Below are 19,857 nucleotides of genomic sequence, written 5' to 3' on the forward strand. Positions count from 1 at the left end.
GGCAAAAGATCAGGCCTGGTGCTTCTGCCTGCGTGGTGCCAGGCAAGCCCTCTGGTTCCTCTAAGCCCATTTCCCATCTGTGCCATGGGGCTAATGAGATGACGGCTGGACTCAAAGTGAGGTCCCTGCACGGGAGCATCAGCATCTCCCCAGAACTTGTTCGAAATGCAAACCCCCAGGCCCTGCCCCGGCCCTCTGCATTTAAACCACATCCCCCAGGTTGCTTTGGCAACATCCTCCGAAGGAGGAAAAGTGTGGCCCTGAGTCCCCATCACGGGAGGGGGCTTGAGCATAGAGGGTTGCCAGGCTGTGCTGGGCATGGCTCACACCTCTTCTTGCCTAATGACTGGCCTGAAAGCCCAGAAGTTTCAATGAAAGCTCGTCTGGATAGAGGGCGATTATCAAATTCAGTGCGGCAAATTAGTTAATCTCATGCTTGGGCCTCATCGGCGCCCGCCTGGAGCCTCTCCTCTACCTCCGCGGGGAAATGAACACAGACACTTGACTTGCCCAACTTGGAGTCGGGCTGCTTGGCCTGGCCTCGTTCTGGCAAGAACTTGGGAAGGGCCTCAATTCACAGACACAGAGAACTGTTTTAAGATATGCACGCTTCCAACCAGGGCACCATGTAGCTCCCCACCATTCCTGCCGCTGAGCTGTGTGCAAGCTCAGGGGCTGCACAGGGAGGGCCCCAGGGCCCCAGGAGCAAGGGTGCTGGGCGGTGCTGGGGTGGGGGCACCTGGAGATCCAGGGGCCACCTGCCAAGGCACTCATCAAAATATTATCAGCTGCAAAGGGCACTGGCCATGCACAGCAGATGCAACCATCCGGGTGCAGACCTTTGGCCAGGGACGTCTGCCCTGGGGAAGAGAGGCCTGGCCTCAGCACGACAGATCTCCTTGAAGAGAGAAAGCTTTTCTGGATAAAGGAGGGCCTTGCTCTGAGGCTCCAGGAGGGTGAAAACAAAAGGAGGGAGGTGCATTTCAGGTGGTACTTAAAAAAATGTTCCAACCAGAATGGCTTTGCAAAACGGGCCAGGAAGCCCAGTGGGGCCATGGCAGAGAAGGAAGGCCAGTGCATCCCTGCCTGGGCGGGGCTTGGCTCAGACCCCAGGTGGCACTGGTGGCAAATCCCAATGTCCATGGGGGCCTGGCAGGTCCTATAGATCCTGAAGCCGGCTGGGTGGGCACTAATGGGAGAGCACCTGGCCTAGGGCCAGCAGTCACCACGTGCAGGAGGTGGGCCCGGGCTGTGAGACCTTCTGCTTTTCCAAGAGATCGTGTGTCCCAGTGACCAAGGATGTGGGCTCTGGAGCTTGGTGGCCAAGGTTTAAATGTCACTCTGCAAATACTTAGCTGTGTGACCTGGGGAAGTCACTTTGCCTTTCTGTGCCTCAGCAACCCCACATGTGAAATGCAGATAATAATAAAACCTCAGAGGGCTTTTAGTTAGGAACAGATTAATCTGCATAAATCTCCTAGAATAGTGTCTGGCACATGGAAAGTGCGTAATGAATCTTAGCTCTTCCTATTTTTGAGAAACCAGAAATACATATTTTTATGTGAAATGTTTAGCTTTTAAAGCACTGGCAACAAATTAAAAAGGGAAAAAAGAAACACCGTGTGGGCTAAGAACCCCAAACATGCTGGTAGGCTGAACTTGGCCTGTGGGATGCCAGTTTGCAGTTTTCTGGTCTGGATGGCGCTGGTGTCCTTTTACGCTCTCAACAAGGAGGATTTTCTGGTTTCGTGTGTTTTTCTTACGGTGAGTCAGGCTCCCCTGCTTCAAGTCTGGCAAGCTGCAAACACAGACCATACTCTTCCTCTCCACATGCCCCTCCATGGGGGGGCCTATGGTGCTGGTCATTATCTGCCACCGGGCAGCTTTCTCATACCTTCTGAGATGTTTCTCCTAGCCTCTAATAGTGTAAAACCAGTGGGGCCAGCTAAGGGGTGTCACAGAGGCCGGCTCCCATGTTGACGTCTGCCAGGGATGAAAGGAGGAGGTGTTTGCAGGACAGTAGCTGGGGGGAAGGCGGGCATGCAGGGCTGTGACAGTGGACGTGTGGCCTGGGGTCTCATTGAGGCTGCCCAGGGTTGTGAGGAAAGCTCTCGGCTGTGAGTCTCACAGCCTGGGTTCCTGCCCTGGCTCTATCTACTCTTTCATCTCTTGAGCCTTAGTGCTCCTATCTGTCAAATGGGCTGAACCACCCTACCTCACAGAGACAACCAGAAAACATGGCTCGACGAGGTGCTGGTCTGGGGCGAGGGGCTGTTGATTCTGCCTTTGGAGCGGAGGTGGGAGTGGCACGCCCGGGAGCAATGGGACAGTAGGTGGACACTGCAGACCCTGGGCTGTGCCAGGGGGCTCTCTAAAAGAGGACCAGGGCAGATTTGCCAGCCCCGAGAGATGGTACAGACCTTCTTGATTTTCTTGATGTCACTGTCTTCGTCGTTGGGTGTGACAGTCTGGGTGGACTGGATGCGCTCATTGTCCTTGAGCAGGGATGCAATCTGCAATGGAAACACAGGTCAACTGCAGGGGCCGAGCGGCACCAGCTGGTGGAAGCCCCACCCCTCCGGCTGCCACCAGGCGTGGTGTGGTGAGTGAGCGCCCTGCCACGTGCTCCCCAAGGACCAGTGGTACTGCAGCTCATGTCCTTTGCTCTGTGGGAGGTTTCGAGCCAGAAGTCGGTGAGTGAGCACCGGACAGGGACCCTGTCCACCTGGGTCCAGGGCAGCTGGGCTCTGACTCAGAGTGACCCTGGGAGAGGCACTCTCTGGGCTGCAGGCAACCCATCTGTAATCTGGGAGCTTTGGTCCAAATCTGTGATTCTCTTCCTTTTTCCCTAAACCATCAGTCCCTTTACTTTCCAATTTTTACTGTGGTAAAACATATATAACATAAAATTTACCATTTTAACCAATTTTAGGTGCACAGTTCAGTGGCATCAAGTACATTCACACTGTTGTGCAACCGTCACCACCATCCGTCTCCAGAACGTTCTCAACTCCCCGAGCTCTGTACTCATTAAACAATGATGAGTTTAATGAGTTTAATAATGAGTTTAATGACTTCTCTGGCGGTCCGGCGGTGAAGGCTCTGCGTTTCCACTGCAGGGGGTGTGGGTCTGATCCCTGGTCAGGGAACTAAGATCCCGCATGCCACACAGTGCAGCCTAAACGAAACAAAACACACTGACTCCCCATCCCCCCTCCCTCAGCCCCTGGCACCCGCCCTTCTACTTTCTGTCTCTATGAATTTGACTCCTCTAGGGACCTCGCCTAAGTGGAATCAGACAGTCTTTGTCTTTCTGTGGCTGCCTTATTTCACCAGCATAACATCCTCAAGGTTCACCCATGTCACAGCATGTGTCAGACTCTCCTTCTTTTTTAAGGCTGAGTAACGTCCATTGTATGTACAGACCCCATGTTGCCGTCCATTCATCCATCGGTGGGCACTTGGGTAGTCCCATTATTTTTTTCAAACAAAACCGTCCTGGAGCCCCAGCAGGACTTCAGATGAAAGCACTGCTGGCTTGGCTGTCCCGTCCTGGGACAACCCGGAAGCACTTCTCTGACTTGGAGCCCTCTTTGGAGCACAACCTGGAAACTGCTGGCCTAGAAAAATGGAAGAGCCCTGGAAACGAACGTTTGAGCTGATCTAAGAATCTCCATTTGCCAGATCTCGGGATCAGAGAGGTCGGCCCAGCTGCAAGAACAAGACCAATGGGGTGGTGACCAGGAGAAGGGGTGCCTTTAGCCATACTGTGGCTGGAGCCTCTGGCACTGCTCAGGAGGACGGGCCTGTGGTGTAGCCCCTGGGTGGGTTCCTTCCTGCCACCCCCGAGTCCACAAGTCTCTGCTGGGGGTCCTCCACAAGGCTCCCACGGCCTGCGGACTTTCCCGGGAAAATGCAGGCAATGCCTATGTATTCCATCGCGGCTGTGAGCTCTGTGGGCGAAGGACCACCCCGTTTCATTCATTCCTGGGCTGCCGGTGCTTACCATTCGGCTGGCACTCAACATATATTTGTTGGCTACATAAGTAAGTAAGTTAAAGAAGGATCAGAGCAGGGACCTCCCTGGCTGGGAGTCCAGTGGTTGGGACTCCACGCTTCCATTTCATGGGGCACGAGTTCCCTCCCTGGTCAGGGAACTAAGATCCCACGTGCCGCATAGCTCGGCAAAAAAATAAATAAATAAAAAATAATAAAAGAGGTTTCATTAAAAAAATTTTTTTTCGAAAGGATCAGAAAAGCAGCAGCAACAAAAACCTCAACCACAGGAAAACACTGCAGTCATCAAGCCCCACACGTCTAAAGATAGCAGCTCAGGGGAATCCACAAACACTGCCACAAAGCCAGAGCCCCTCGATCCTCTTCAGAGCACGTGGCTTTGTCCCCTCAAGGCCACTTGCTGAAGTGCAGAATGAATGGGCTCTCACAATTGAGCGAATTGAGCACTTTGAAAGCAAGATGGAACAGTTACCCGCTCTCCACTTGCGGGTTGCTAAAATTACCCTGGCCTGTGCTTGGAGAACGGCTGAAAATATCTGAGAAATATTCAGCACCGACATGGGCTTTTCTTTTTTCTCTCCCCCCCACCTTTTCTCTCCATTCTCTGGGAACATCTGCACATTAAAATAAAGGCTGATTCTTTGATCTGTATTCTAAAGGCCTAAGGAACGTGTGTGCGCGCGCACACACACAAACACACACATACACACACACACACACAGAGGCAGGCTACTGGAGAGCTCAGAGATGCAAGGATGCCCAGTCAATGCCCACCTTTGGTCTGATGTTGTCACCTCCTTGCCAGTCTGCTTTCTTTGCCAGTTTTGAGATTTGCACACGGAAACCTTTTTTTTCTTTTGGATGGCAGTGTGTGTGTGTGTGTGTGTGTGTGTGTGTGTGTGTGTGTGTGTGTGTGTGTGTGTATGTGGTCTGTATTTAAAACTGGCGTTTGTCTCAGAGAGAGGCATTCCAGGACATCTACTCAGCAGGGACCAGGGCAAAAAATAGATGCAATTAGGTCAGGTACTATGCTACGTGCACAGGCAGTGCCAGCAGCCTTGGAGTCTTTGTTTAAGGATCAGGCTTGGGGGGCAAAGCTCTAGAGGGCTGTGAGCCTGGGGACCCTGCAGAAGTCTTGGGCTACAGCCCATCCCTGCCAGGAGCCAGTGTCAGGTGAGCTCACGGAGGCAGCCTTTCTCTTACCCTGGCAGGTCTCTTCTGGAGATGGACTTGCCTTGGACCCTGGTTTGCTTGCTGGATGTTCAGGGTCTGCTCAGCTGACCCCTGTCAATGAAGGCCATACAGAGTGGGGACTTTGGCTCACACCCAACTTGCCAGCTAGAGTCCAGCTCCAGCTGTCTGACCTGGCTCAAAGCCTGGTGTCTCCGCTGGCCCCCGCCCACTGGCCACCCATGGTCTGGCCCCCTTGACCCATCAGAGGAAAACCCTGCTTGCCACACCCCTTTGAGGCATAGCACATGGGCTTCTGCCCCATCCTACTCCCCCCTCTGGAGACAGTGTCTTTCATCCAGAATGCATTTCGTCAGTGCAGTCATTGATAGTGGAATTAATCCAGGTTCTTTCCTTTTTGTTAGCCTCCAAGGTTTTACTAACGATCTCTGTAGCTCTTGCTTTTCCTGCAGGTCTCTGTAGCTCTTGCCATGCAGCTCAGTTCTTTCTCCCTCCTTCTTGATCTCTTCCGGTCTCCTCCAAGCCCAGTGGGTGCCCATCTCTGTCTGCCTTTGTGCCAACACCGCCAGCGGATCCTGATGCAGTCTTTGGGTTGGGTATTGGTGAGACACTGTCTACCTTTGTGCCAACACCGCCAGCGGATCCTGATGCAGGCTTTGGGTTGGGTACTGGTGAGACACAGCTCGCCACTGGGTAAGGTGGATGAGTCAGATCCCTTCCCGGGAGGATCTTCCAGCCTGAGAAGGGGGTCAGACCCCCAGAGAGGCAATTTATAATCGGACAAGGAGAGGCCAGAAGCGAGGTATGTACCTACTGCAATGGGAAGGTCTCACCATGAAAGCGGCAAGGGCTACCTGGAAGGAGTTTTGAAGGACAAAGAGCCCAACAGGTGGGCTACAGGATGGAGGGAATTTGAGAGGGGGTGTGTGAACAAAGGCACAGGTATGACAGGGTGTTGTGTGCCAGGGCGGCAGGGGCGAGGATGGCAAGGGGGAGATGGGAAGCGGGACTCAAGGCATGCAGGGTGGGCCCTGGAGAGGGGGCCTGGGGAGGGGCTGCGTGGGAGGGGTCACGGCCGTCCTTTCTTACTTCTCCCAGAGTAGTCCCCTCACTGACCTAGTTTATGAAGTGGGGTACCATGTTGAAGTTTGTTTGCAAAACCAATCCCATGGCTAAATTTTTTTTTCAATGTTTTTAGTTCTTTTATTTATTTATTTATTTAATTAATTTCTTTTTGGCTGTGTTGGGTCTTTGCTGCTGCCTGTGGGCTTTCTCTAATTGTGGCTAGCGGGGGCTACTCTTTTTTGCAGTGCGCGGGCTTCTCATCGCGGTGGCTTCTCTCGTTGCGGAGCACAGGCTCTAGAGCGCAGGTTCAGTAGTTGTGGCACACAGACTTAGCTGCTCCACGACATGTGGGATCTTCCCAGACCAGGGCTCGAACCCGTGTCCCCTGCATCGGCAGGCGGATTCTTAACCCCTGCGCCACCAGGGAAGCCCTAAATTTTTATTTAAACCCTGAACTAAAGATCTTTTCCATTTCTTCCAGTGTCAGCCGCCCAGGATCCTGAGTGCTTCCAAGCCAATAAAATATTACGACTACCTCTAAACTCCTATTTTGCCCTTTAGGGCCTGTCTTCACTCTCCAAATTTACTTCCCATCATAAATGGGAGGAAAACAGCTATTAAAACAATGAAATGGGGGAATTCCCTGGCGGTCCAGTGGTTAGGACTCTGCGTTTCCACTGCAGGGGTCGCTGGTTCCGTCCCTGGCCGGGGAACTAAGATCCCGCAAGCCGCATAAAGCGGCCAAAAAAACCCCAACCAACCAACCAACCAAACAATGAAATGGTCCAAACTGAGCATTCTAGAGGTGGGGGGGGGGGGGGCGATTCTTCTCAGAGGTAGACATTCCGTTTGTTTTAGATGGTCCTTAGAGCCTTTGGGTTATGAAAGATGAAGCCTAACAGGGCTGTTTAGATGGGAGAAAAGAGACTAAGACAGAGGTGGATAGTTACGCCTGGTAAAGCTTTCTGCAGGCTTTTGTTTGGATGTGATCTCCTGTCACTTCCAGGGCTAGGGGTGGGGGCTACAGGGTTGGGAGTAGAAACAGGGCTGGATTCCTGGATGTGTGACCCGTGCACGGCTCCAGGCTTAGAAGGGACCAACGCTTGCTTTAAAGCTCTGCTGCTGCTGCTTTGAGATTCTTAAGGGCCCTGCAGTTTTATTTTGCACCAGGTCCTGCACATTAGGAAAAAAGATGTAGACAATGGGATATCGGTAAATGCTTCATGACCAGCTCTCTGAAAGAAAACCTCTGACTGGTAGCACCTGCCAGTTTCCATGGTGGGCATTCCTAGCTCAGCCCATTTGAAGCTACCAAAGGTTGAATAACTAGCTTGCAAAATTCTTGAAAACGTAACAATTGGTTCTTGCAAAGGTGATAGACAGCAGTTGCTGTCTTGAAATTCTTAAGAATCTTCTCTTTGAATTTGCGTTTTGTGAGTGAGTCTGATGGGACCATGGGGCACACCCCAGGGGCTTGGAGCCTCAGCTCATGCGTGTTCCTGTCTCCCTGCCTATTCCTTGTACCCCGGCATCCTGGGACCCAGGCCTCTGCAACCCTCTGTCTGGGTGACAACAGGTCAAGTCAGCCCAGCAGACACATCTCACTGTCCGCCTCCACCCTCTGCAGGGCCTGGTGTAGGTACAGAGAAGGTGGGTCTTGTGCATACCTGTGGTGTCACAGGGCAGGGCGAGGAGACAACTGTCCTGCCCGGGCTGATACTGCCTGGGGCATTAAGTGGGTGACTTGGCAAGGGTCCCTTGCCCACCTGAATCTAGATACTGAGCGCATCATGGCGCAGAGGTTAGGGGAGTTGGCGGTTGAAGTCGTCGGTGGCCTGCCCACGATGGGTGGAGGCCGTGGCGAGTGGGAAGGGGAGACTGACTTCCCCCACGCTGGCCGGGGCCTTGCATTTTCACCTTGCATCGGGCCCTGCAAATTATGCAGCTAAGTCCGATTGCAGGGATCTGTGTTTTCATATGCCCCTCCTCGGCTCAGAGTCGCAGACCTTGTGTGAGGAGCCAGATGGTTCTGAGCGCGCTGGTGAAGTGAGGGGGTGAGAGGCGATCAGATCCCTGCGTGGCGGCGTGCACAGCTGGGAAGGGGTGTCTGAGGGCTGAAAGCCAGCGCTTCCCAAGCTTTAATGCATTGGGTTGGCCGAAGAGTTTGTTCGGGATTTTCTGCCGATGTCACGGAAAAACCTGTACGAACTCTTTGGCCAACCCATAAATGAGAATCTCCCGGGATGTGGTTAAAGTGCAGGTTCTGATTTGGGAGATCTGGGTGGGGCCCTAGGTTCTGCATTTCTAATGGGCTGCTGTTTCATGGACCACACGTTGAGTAGGGACGTTCTAGAAGGCTTAACCTAGCAACGGCTCAGCCTCCGGACAGTTGTGCCAGGCAGAGGGAAGGGACCGCCTTGGAGCTGAGCCCGAGCCACAGTCTAAGGACCTACCAGCCACCCTCTGGCCCTGCCCTCACCCCCTCCGCCCATGTGGCTGTCAGCAGAGTAACCAGGAACTCGCCCATAAATGATCTCACTTGATCCTCACAACCTCGTCAGCTAGGGAGAAACAGCCTGTTTTAAGGATGGAGGTGCAGAGAGGCTGGAGGACTTGCTCCAGGTTGCAGTTGGTAAGTGGCAGAGGTGGGCTTCGACCCCAGATCTGACCCCAGGACCTTCCCACTCTGCCAGCATCACTGACTTTAAGTTTGGAAGCTGGCACAGCCGTGGCTGGAGCGGGTCCCTCTTGCCCATCACGTGCCTCCCTGACCCTGCGGGAGCCCGGGTTTGAGGTCTGAGGCCCGGGCCCTCCGCCAGCCTCCTCCGCTCCCCAGGTGGTTGGTCACCTCTGCCTTCAGCCGTTCAATCTCAATCTCCCCATCCTCGATCTGCTGCCGCAGCTGCTTGGCCACTGTCTTCTCAGTCTCCACGATCTGCAGCAGGTGCAAGTACTTCTGCATCAATGCCTCGTGCTCCGTGGCCAGGGTCCGGTAGCTGTGGACAGAGGAACACGGCAGGTAAGCCACGGCCTCCTGGCCCCCTGGAGATCCAACCAGAAGTGGGGCTCCCCACAGACTGCACTTAGGAGAAGGTCCTGACTGCCAGACACAGTGCCCGAGGCCTTAACCTGGCTGCTGTGCTGCTACTGATGGCTCGGGCCCCTTCCCCAGCTCCCGGCTCACACTCTGACATCTGGTTCCTCCACCTGGTCTTGTTCTCACCTTGCCCGACCGCCCTCACCCTCTGGGCCTTTGCGCAGACAGATCTTCTGTCTGAAACATGCCTCCTCCCTCCTCTCCCTGGGCTAGCTCCATCCTCTTTCCCAGAGTAGGTCCTAGTTGAAATGTCATTTCCCAGAAGTCTTCCCTCCCCCCTCCCGCCATAATGTGTAGAGTGTTACTGCAGTACTCCCGGGGTGCTATTACCATAGCGCTGGCCAGACTGATTGGGGGTGTCCGGTTACTTTTGTTTCCTCAGGAGACCCTGCCTTCTCTGATGGCAGGGACTATGCCTGTGCTGCTTACTCCTGTCTGCCCAGGGCCTAGCCCAGTGAACATTTATTGCATGGATGCAACTGAGTGAATGGACGACACACAGAGGCAAGTCAGGCACAGACATTGCACTGGCTGGGAGACATCTGAAGAACCTGTGCAGTATACCTGGGTGCCAACTCATGCACCAAAGGCTGTTAGTGCTGTAGGAATCAGAAGAGGGGCCAGGCCAGCAACAAGGACCTGTAATCAGGGAAGACTTCCTGGAGGCGGAGCACTCTCTCCCACCAGAATCGGAATCTAGGTCTTTGGATTCCAAACCCAGTGCTCTGGGCACATGCCCATCCAAGGGCAGCCTCAGGTGGAAGGCCTGTGCTGGGGGTAATTAGCAATGGGGCTGGATGTTTAGGTGGGGCCAGATCAGAGAGTACCCCAAAGGATCAGAGGGTAGAAGAAGTGGTCCCAGCCTTTGTGTAAATGAACATGTCTCAGATTTGCAGAGCATCACGACGAGGGGGAGGGCAGGCAGGTGGGACTTGGAAGATGAGCTGGGCCGGGGGATGCCCAAGGTCACAGGCCTGGCTTCTCCCTGATACCCACAACACCTGCATTTGAAGGTGTCAGAGCTGGGGAGAAACCCGATTCTATAAATGGGGTCCAGTCTCAGAGGGCAGAGAGGCTGTGGAAGGGAATCTCACCATTCCAGGGAGGGGTGCCCACCGGGGCCGGGGCAGGAGACTTGCAAGGCACAGATTCGGAGGGCGGGTTTATTGGTCTCTGGGAGCGTCTGCAACGAAGTCTGGGGGCCGAGGTCTCCAGTCCCCCCTCTCCCTGGCCCGCATCTTTCCTCTCCCTTTTTGCTTCAGCCCAGGACCACCAGATAGGATCTCATAAGATTCCCCTCTGCCCGCATCCTGGGCTCCTCCTCGCGCTCACCCTCGTCTTCCTTCCTGTGTCCCCCTCTCGGCAGTGGGCAGCCCCCCGTTTCCCACCTTCCAACCTCAGCGGGGCCTTGAAACATTTCTGGTGTCCCTGCCAGCTCCCCACCCACCCCAGAGCTTCGGCCCCCTTCAACCTCATTCCTCACCACCCCCCACCCCCACCCCCAGTCCTCTGCAGGCGGTCCTGCTCTGACATCACAGCCTGCATGATGTGCAGTGCTGTTCCGTCACTTCCCGCCAGCCCCGCGGCACGCCCACCCTCATCCTGTCTCAAGTGCAGCATCCCTGCTCGGACCTAATCTGCCCGGCTCAGCCCCAGCTCCCACACCCACTAGCTGAGGGACCTTGGAGAGGTCACTCAGCCTCTCCGTGCCTCAGTTTGCTCATCCATACAATGGGGATGATGACAGTCCGTACCCTGCAGAGTTGCCGTGAGGATGAAATCTGTGGACACACATGAAGCTCTGTGCGGTGTGCCAGTGCTGTGGTAACTACCATCTCCCTCCCCTCCACATCCCTAGCCCCTGACCCCTCCTCAGGATTTCTGTGCATCAGATTCTGCCTAACAGCTCCACTGGCTTTTTCTCCCCAGCATATGTGAAGCCTCAAGTCACTCCCCACTTAGGATGAGGATGCGCCCTCGCCCTCCTCCACCCTCCCCTGAACTCCTGCCCCTCTTTTCCACCTTCAAGGTGAGGCTTGTTGGAAGAGCAACCGCACCCATCATCCCCATGTTCCCTCTTCCCCATTCACCCCTCAGCCCTCTGCGGGCTGGCGTTTGGCCCCAGCACCCACAGGAACTGGGTCCCTCTCTGGGGTCACCAACTATCTCCCACTTAAATTGAGGGGACACGTTTCAGTCTGGAATCTACTGACATGACCTTCCAGGTACCCTGGATGTGGCTAGTCAGGGGGGTGCCAGTTTAGGGACACTGGCTCTTGTCACAGACTCAGAAGCTGTGTTACACAAGTTCTTTAAGTCCCTGTGACCCTCATGGCAAAATGGGACAAGGATAGCTTCCCTACAAACCCCCAGGTTTGAGGTGAAGAGGTCAGGAGGCAGAGGGTGGGAAACAGCTTTGCTCTATGAAAGGGGCTGTGTAGCAAAGTGGTAGGCAGTGGTCCCCTGATGGCGTCAGAGAAGGAGGCTGCCCAGCTGTGCCCTGAAGGTGGGAGGGTGCGGCAGGGCAGGGAGAGAATTCTTCGGTCTGCAGTACTACTTGGTTAAAATGAGGATTTTTGTGCATCTCTTATTATAATGAATTTAAACCAGAATGATCACGTTTTAATGTTTTCCCAACTTCCCAAGAGGCTTAATTGTCTTTACTTGCAAAGGAACTTCAACCGAGAGCATGAAGGCATCCATTTTCACACCACCTCATCTCTCCTCGCTCCAGGGGGTGTGAAAATGCGGAGCCTTCAGTAGCTTGTTTTCAGCGATGGCACTCGCCCTGGTGCTTCAAAATGGGGAGCCAGAGTCTCATCTGCAGGACAATTTGGTCTGTTTGCACCTCCCTTGTCTTCCCTTCACCGGCCCTCTCTGCCTGCCTCCCTCCCTCCCCACTCCGGCTCCCCCTGTTCTTCCTTCTTCTCCTTCCCCTCCCCCCTCTCATCAATACAGATTTATTGAGCACCTCTTTGTGCAGCACTGTCTCTTTTTTAAATTTTTATTGAGTGTAGTTGCTTTACAATGTTGTGTTAGTTTCTTGCTCAACAGCAAAGTGAATCAGCTATACGTATACATAGATCCCCACTTTTTTAGAGTTCCTTCCCATGTAGGTCGCCACAGAGAATTGAGTAGAGTTCCCTGTGCTCTACACAGGTCCTCATTAGTTATCTATTTTATACGTAGTATCAATAGTGTATATGTGTCAATCCCAATCTCCCGGTTCTTCCTACCCCCCTTCTCCCCTTGGTATCCATACATTCGTTCTCTACGTCTGTGTCTCTATTTCTGCCTGCAAATAGGTTCATCTGTACCATTTTTCTAGATTCCACATATATGCGTTCATATAAGATATCTGTTTTTCTCTGTCTGACTTACTTCACTCTGTATGACAGTCTCTAGGTCCATCCACATCTCTGTGCAACACTGTCTTTATAGATGCACAGATTCGCAGGGCTGCAAGGATACTCGGGAATCACGAAAGGCCAACTGCCTCATTTTATAAATGAAGAAACTGAGGCCCAGAGAGGGGAAGTGAGTTGCCCCCAAATAACAGTCAAGGAGCGTCAAAGGTGGAGTCGGAATCAGGCTCCAGTCCCTGAAGAGGACTCCCACGTGGCTGTCTGGTTTGCATCTAGTTCTCCTTGCTGAGATGCAGGCCACACTCGGTGTTACATTTTATACATTGCTGTACATACGCATACCACAGGGACATCCCAGAATACTAGACTATTATGCATATGGTGGGAGAGTACATTGTGTCTCTATACCTATTCATACACTACAGTGCTTATTTTTGTATATACCATGTATCTACTATGTATAATGAAATAAGAACTAAATTAGGTACATGCAAGCATACCTACTACTCAATATTGCTGTGGAAGAGAGCCGGTCTCTCCCTTGACACACACACGTGCACAGACTCTCACGGTGCACACGATCTGAGGTTAAATAACGCTCAGAGCCTATCGTCTGTCCTTTGGTCACACAGCCGGCTGCCTAGGGAAGAGCCTGTGGCTTCTGTTGGCCCAGGAGGTGCCTGACAAGCTGCACCTGAGCCAGACTGGCTGGTGACAACTATTCTAGGGAAGGGGACTCTGTTTCCCTTATTGGTGACCATCACTGTGACCCCCGTCCCAGCCCTATAGGCCCAAAGGAGGACATTCCTCTGAGGCCAGTGGGTTGACTCAGACCCCTGGGCTTGACCAGGGAAGACAAACCATGTCCAACTGACACGTCCCCCTGGCTTCCTAAAGGATGGTGAGTTCCGAGAGGTTTTTGTTCAAAGGTAGGTGGTGTCGGGCTTCCCTGGTGGCACAGTGGTTGAGAGTCTGCCTGCCGATGCAGGGGACACGGGTTCGTGCCCCGGTCTGGGAAGATCCCACATGCCGCGGAGCAGATGGGCCCGTGAGCCATGGCCGCTGAGCCTGCGCGTCCGGAGCCTGTGCTCCGCAACGGGAGAGGCCACAGCAGCGAGAGGCCCGCGTACCGCAAAAAAAAACCCAAAAAAACAAAAAAACCCCGTATGATTAGGATTTTATGGGCTACTTGGAACCAATTTCTAGTTTAGTGAGTTGCTTAAAGAATCACTGTCCCCTCTCTGTGGCAGACAGAATTCTAAGATAGCCCCAAGTTTCCTGCCCTGGTTTCGAAGCCCTGCATAATCTCTGGGATGATGAATACGACGCGTTTCATTCCTCTTACTAGGCTATACTATACGGCATAGCTGATCTTAACACAGGGAGATTCTCTAGGTGGGCCTGACGCAATCACATGAGTCTTTGAAAATGTAGAGTTTTCTCTGGCTGGTTACAGAAGGGGAGGTCAGAGATTTGGGGCTGGAGAAGGGTTTGGTGAGCCGTTGTTGGCTTAAGGATGGCGGGGACCACAGGGCAAGGAAGGCAGGACCTCGTGGAGCTGAGAGCCATCCCTAGCTGACGGCTAGTAGGGAAACAGGGACACCAGTCCTACAAGGAACTGACTTTTGCCAACGACAGGAGTGAGCTTGGAAGCAGAGATTTCTCCAGAACCTGGAGGTAAGAGCCCTGCTTGACTGACTCCTTGATTTCAGCCCATGGGCCTCTGTGCAGAGACCACAGCCGAGCCCAGACTTCCGACCTACAAAACTGAGCAATGGGTGTGGTTTTAAGCTGCTAAGTTTGTGGGGATTTTTTTTCGGCCGCACCACAATGGCGTGTGGGATTTTAGTTCCCTGACCAGGGACTGAACCCACGCCCCCTGCAGTGGGAGCATGGAGTCTTAACCACTGGACCTCCAGGGAAGTCCCTTAAGGTGCCAAGTTTGTCATCATTTGTTCTGTAGCAGCAGAGAACTAAAACACTCTAATAGATAGAATTTATTTAAAAAATTTGAGGATTAATGCCCATATAATGGAAAGCACAGACCTTAAATAAACAGTTTGATCCATGTAGATAAATGCATACACCCTAATCGAGATAAAGGAAATTCCCATCAACCCAGGGAGTTCCCTCGTGCCCCTTCCCTGTCAATCCCCATCCCACAAGCAACTACTGTTTGGATTTCTATCACCACAGTTGAGTTCTGCCTGTTTTAGACTTTCATATAACAGGAATCAGGCAGCATGTGCTACTTTGTGTCTGGCTCTTTTTACGCAGCCTATCGACTTTGAAATTCATCTGTTTTGTTACGTATTTATGTATATATATATAATATATATATTTAATAGATCTTTATTGGAGTATAAATGCTTCACAATACTGTGTCAGTTTCTGTTGTACACCAAAGTGAACCAGCCATATGCATACATGTGTCCCCATATCCCCTCCCTCTTGAGCCTGCCTCCCATTGGCTTCCTTTTTGTTGCTGAGCGGTGTTCCATCGCGTGGATGTATTAAGATTCCTTTCTGCATCTGTCTGTTGATAGACACCTTGCTTATTTCTAGTTTGGGGACTATCGTGCAAAAAAGCTGCTGAGGACATTTGCATACACGACTTTTTGTAGACGTTTTTCGTCTCTCTTAGAAGAATACTAAGAAGTGTAACTGCTGGGTCACAGAGTAGGTGTATGTTTCACTTTTAAAGGAAATGCCTAACAAGTTTTCAAAGTGGTTGAACCACTTTATGCTCCCACTAGCATCATGTGATTTATGGTTACTCCACCCCCTCTCCAATTTTGCTACTGTCAGTTGTTTTTCAATTCAGCCCTTGTAGAGTCTACAGGCAGTGGTATCTAATTGTCTCTAGAAAATTTTGGTGTGAATTGATTTTCGAAGTCAGTGTAGTCCTGGTTATCCAGAATATACACCAAATTAGAATTCTATAATACCTCAACACTTACAAAGCCCCGCCACATAAATCATTTCATTTGGTTCTCAAAACAACCCCGCTATTGGTTCTAGTTTAGTGCTGGGAGCCTGAGGTCCAGCTGCTTTCCCTGAATCTGGGTTCTTCCTGCTTGATTCCATTCTCCACAATGCCAGCAATTTCCACTCCAAATCATAGCTCTGATCATCCTGGTGTAAAACCTTTGATGGCCTCCCACGGTTCACAGAGGAGAGCTCAAACATCTCGGCTGGGTATTCAAGATCGTTCCGATCTGGTTCCAGTCCAGTGTCCAACCTCATCAACCTTCTGACACCCAAACTTTGTCTCTTCATTTTTCTTGGAATTGTCTTTCCTAGATCACTGCCTTTATTTAAGGCTTTTTGGGGGCTGGTGGAGGGGCTGACGTGCCCATAGCTAAACTCATTAGATATGAGGCTCCAATCTCCCCTTTCAAGTCAAATGTCACCCTATTTCCAGATCCCCCAGATTCCCCCATTTCCCTGAAGATGTCTCCTGTGGTGCCTTGTACTTAACACGGCCTTCGTGCACGGGAGCTGTTTGTACATCTGTCTAGTGTCTTCCTGACTAGGCTGGGGTAGCCCTGGGGGAATACCTGTGTTGCATCCATCCCTGTCTGCCCAGTACCACACTCAGAGCCTGACTCTGTTGATTCATAGGTGAGAACCTAGTCTCCATTAGCTAGACTGGACACTCCTTGAGGATAGGGATGGAGGTGGCTTGACCTCAGGGTCAAGGTCAGTGCTATAGCCATAATAAATGGTTTCTGGTCAGCTGGCTTGATCCAAGGCTCAAGGAAGGGCTCTGGTATCCATCTATCTATATCCATCTTCACCTGATGGATCCATCATCTACCCATCAACATTCATCTGCCCATCATTGATTTATCATCCATCCATCCATCCGTCCTTCACATATACTTTCAACACTCATCCATTTATCATTCATTTACCCTCTATTGATCCATCATTCACCTTCCACATATAAACTCAACATCCAACCTCTATCCATTCATTCATCTTTGCATTCTTCCCATCTACACTGCTGAGAACTTGTCTATACCTTTATAAGGCCCTGGGGATGCAAAGAATCCTACTTAGTCCCTGCCCCGAGGAGCTTACACTTTACTAGAGAGTAGACACAGGAACACACCAATATCCACTCAGCCAGAAAGATCTACTGCTCAAAGGGGTGAGTCTGGGTGTCCATCCCACCTGACAGTACTTAGCTTTGCCAGGGGATTGTTAGCTTGGGGGCCACACCCTAGCCCACAAGCCCATCATCTCCCCAAGACCCAGGAAGACTCAACGCAGCTTGGAGCCCCCATTTTCTCTGCAGCATACACTCTCCTTTTGCTTTTCTCCCCACCTGGCCCAGTGAATCCCTCCAGAAAGGGGTACACATTGTTGGGAATGAAGGGACGAGCAGGTCTAGAATCCCTGAACATCTGAGCTCAGAGAGGTTTACAGAATTTCAGTTTACAGATGACAAAACCAAGGCCCGGAGAAAAGACAGGACTAGTCCATTCCTGCCGCATCCGGGTTAGAACCCTGGTGGTCTTAGCCTTTGGTGGCTATAAAGCCCTGTAATCCAACCAAATTGTACTCAGTTCTCCTAGTATGAAAAAAAAGGAGCTCATCTGGTTGAAGGGGGCAGGAGGCTGTAACGCTGCACCTCAGGGCCCTTGGTTCCCTGTGCACCCCAGGGAGGCACGTCCCAGAGCTCCGGGGCTCTAAGGGCGGGCCTGTCAAGATGCCCTTCTTACAGCTTCCATCCTCCCCCCATCTCCTCCTCCTCCATGCCTTCCCCTCCTGGGGTTTGAGTCTGCTCAGGACGGGGCCTTTGGGTGGGCGAGACATACCTGGCGTGAGCGATGGCTGCCACCCACTCGTCACAATCCCTGGCGTCCTCTGTCCTCAGCTCCAAGGCTTTCTGGTTCTCGTGGCTGAAGTTAACCGTGAAATAGTGCTGCACCAAGAAGAAGACAGCTCCGATTACCAGGGCGATCGGCACGGAACCGGCAGCGTCTCCCGTTAACGATCTGGCTGTTCTGCAAAGTGCTCATTGCCACATCTGCTAGGCAAGGATTCATTATTCGTGATCATCGGAACGCCATTCTGTTTAGCGGTTTCAAACTCTCTATTAAGGCAGGCTTTGTACCATGTAACAGAACCTACGCTTAGGCTATTGTAAGAAGGAAGCAAACCCCACAAAGTCCTATTTACCAACAAACTGCAAAAAAGCCACTTTTAAACCATCAGGTATGCCGGGAGAAAGGCAGAGAAAACACACCAAGAGAACATCCCCTTTCGGGACCTGGTATCAATTCAGGGCAGCATGCATTTAATTCACTCCACACAAATGTTTCAACACACTCTTCTAGGTCCTGGAGTTAGAGCAATGAACAGATAGACCCGAGCAGAGCTCACTGGAAGCCAGCTCGTGTTGGGTGCAGTGACCGACTTAGAGCTGCTCAAATGTGGGGTCTGCTGCCCGAGCTCCCAGGGAAGCAGAGGAGCCAACGAGAGACACACATCTGTAATATCGTTCTATGAATGAATACGTGTAAAGCTCTTAGAACAATGCCCGAAATCTAGTAAGTACAAGTGTTTCCTATAATGAACACAGTGCAATGATCATTACTGTCATGGAGGTAAGAAAAAAGGGCCCAGAGAAAGCCAGCCACTGATTCAGCCCAGGGAAAGCAGAAGGCCTTCCCAGAGGATGAGGCGTTGGTTGGTCCAGGTTTTATTTCAGTTGATGGAATCGAGAGCGCACGGCGTGCTTGCGGGTAGGAGGGGCCGTGCGGTGGGGTTAAGGATGCCAGGGAGGAGGCTGGGCAGGGGGCGGGGCCTGGGTGGTGGAGCTGAGTGGCGGGATGGGGTGGAGGAGAGTAGAAAGCCCAGGTTTCCGGCTGGAGCAACTAGGTGGGTGGGGATGCCATAGACTGGGGGAGGCATGGGCAGGATAAAGGGCAGGTGTCGGGGGTCAGGGGTGGGGGGTGGACATGCAGACCCTGTGTGCCTGTAGGCCACGTCTCTGCGGGCTGCAGACAGGGGTCGGGGGTGTCAGCCTCGGGGCGGAGAGGAAAGCTGGCTCAGCCAGAGAGAAGGGTGCACAGGCAAAGTGCTGGGGGCCCCACCTGCGGAGGCCTCCTGGGTCTGGTCCTGGTGAAACTAGGAGGAGAGAGGCAGGCAGTGAGGTGCAGAGAGGGCCCCCGAGGCCTACCCATTCAGAAGATGCACCGCAGGCCGCGGTGCGGTCTTGTGTCAGTGGGCGCTGTCCCTTGTCCCTCCGTCCCTCGGGGCCCAGGCAGCAGGGAACAGCAGGATGGAGCACGTAAACTTGTTTTTAGCTTCCGCTGACATGACTGTCTTTCTGTTAATTGTCGTTCTTGGTGGCAGCCAGAAGTGTGTGTGTGTGTGTGTGTGTGTGTGTGTGTTTTGCAGAGTCAAGGTCTCTCACTTCTTTCCTAGGAAGCAGATAACTGGCTGTCCTCCCCCTGCGAGGGAGCAGGTGAAAGCCCGAGCTGCGGTGGCCACCTATGCACTTTCCCCATCTCTCGAGAGGTGGTGAACACGCAGATGCTTGTTTCCCATGATCTCTTTTATTCCCATATTCACCAGGTGGAACAGGTCTTATTACCTGTTTACTGCAGAGAAACCTGAGGTGCAGAAAAGTGAAGCCGCTTGCCTGAGCCCACATGGCTGGAAAGAAGAGAAGCCAGAATAACACACCTTCCCTGGGTACCTACTGTCCACTCAGATCTTGGAGCTCCACTGCCAGCAACTGCCTGAGGATCTCACAAGGCTGGTGGTCTAGCAGGTGAATGGGGTGTTTCTGGGGGTTCTGGGGAAATGCTATCAATAGCCATCATTTCTAGGGATGAACAGTGACCCTGGGTACCATCAGAGCTCTTGAGACAGCCCCATCACCTCAGCTGGTGTTGGATCAGAGCTCTGACAGACCCCAGGTCACCCTTGAAAGCTGAACCACCCCTGGGCTTTCCCAGAGTTACAAGGATGTGTCGAGGCCAGAGGTGAACCATTGCAGAGCGGCAGAGTGGACACCAGGCTCAAACTGGGGCCACTAGAGCGGCTGTGATGAGACCAGGACCACACCTTGGGCATTCTGCCCAACCAGAACTCCCTCAAAGC

The 19,857-nt window shown here is 52.6% G+C and overlaps 1 protein-coding gene across 2 annotated transcripts in view; it reads right to left on the minus strand.

Moving 5' to 3' along the window:
• The window catches only part of RASGRF1 (Ras protein specific guanine nucleotide releasing factor 1), a 103,783-nt gene that overhangs the window by 67,746 nt on the left and 16,180 nt on the right, over nt 1-19,857 (minus strand). For both annotated transcript variants that reach the window (XM_033402986.2, XM_004278341.4), the window contains exons 2-4: nt 17,562-17,668; nt 9,122-9,269; nt 2,421-2,513 (exon numbers count right to left, since the gene is read on the minus strand). In XM_033402986.2, the coding sequence (XP_033258877.1) occupies nt 2,421-2,513; nt 9,122-9,269; nt 17,562-17,668 (348 nt within the window). The remainder of the gene's footprint in view (nt 1-2,420; nt 2,514-9,121; nt 9,270-17,561; nt 17,669-19,857) is intronic.

The sequence above is a fragment of the Orcinus orca genome, chromosome 2 (assembly GCF_937001465.1).
Source record: "Orcinus orca chromosome 2, mOrcOrc1.1, whole genome shotgun sequence".
Classification (NCBI taxonomy): Eukaryota; Metazoa; Chordata; class Mammalia; order Artiodactyla; family Delphinidae; genus Orcinus; species Orcinus orca.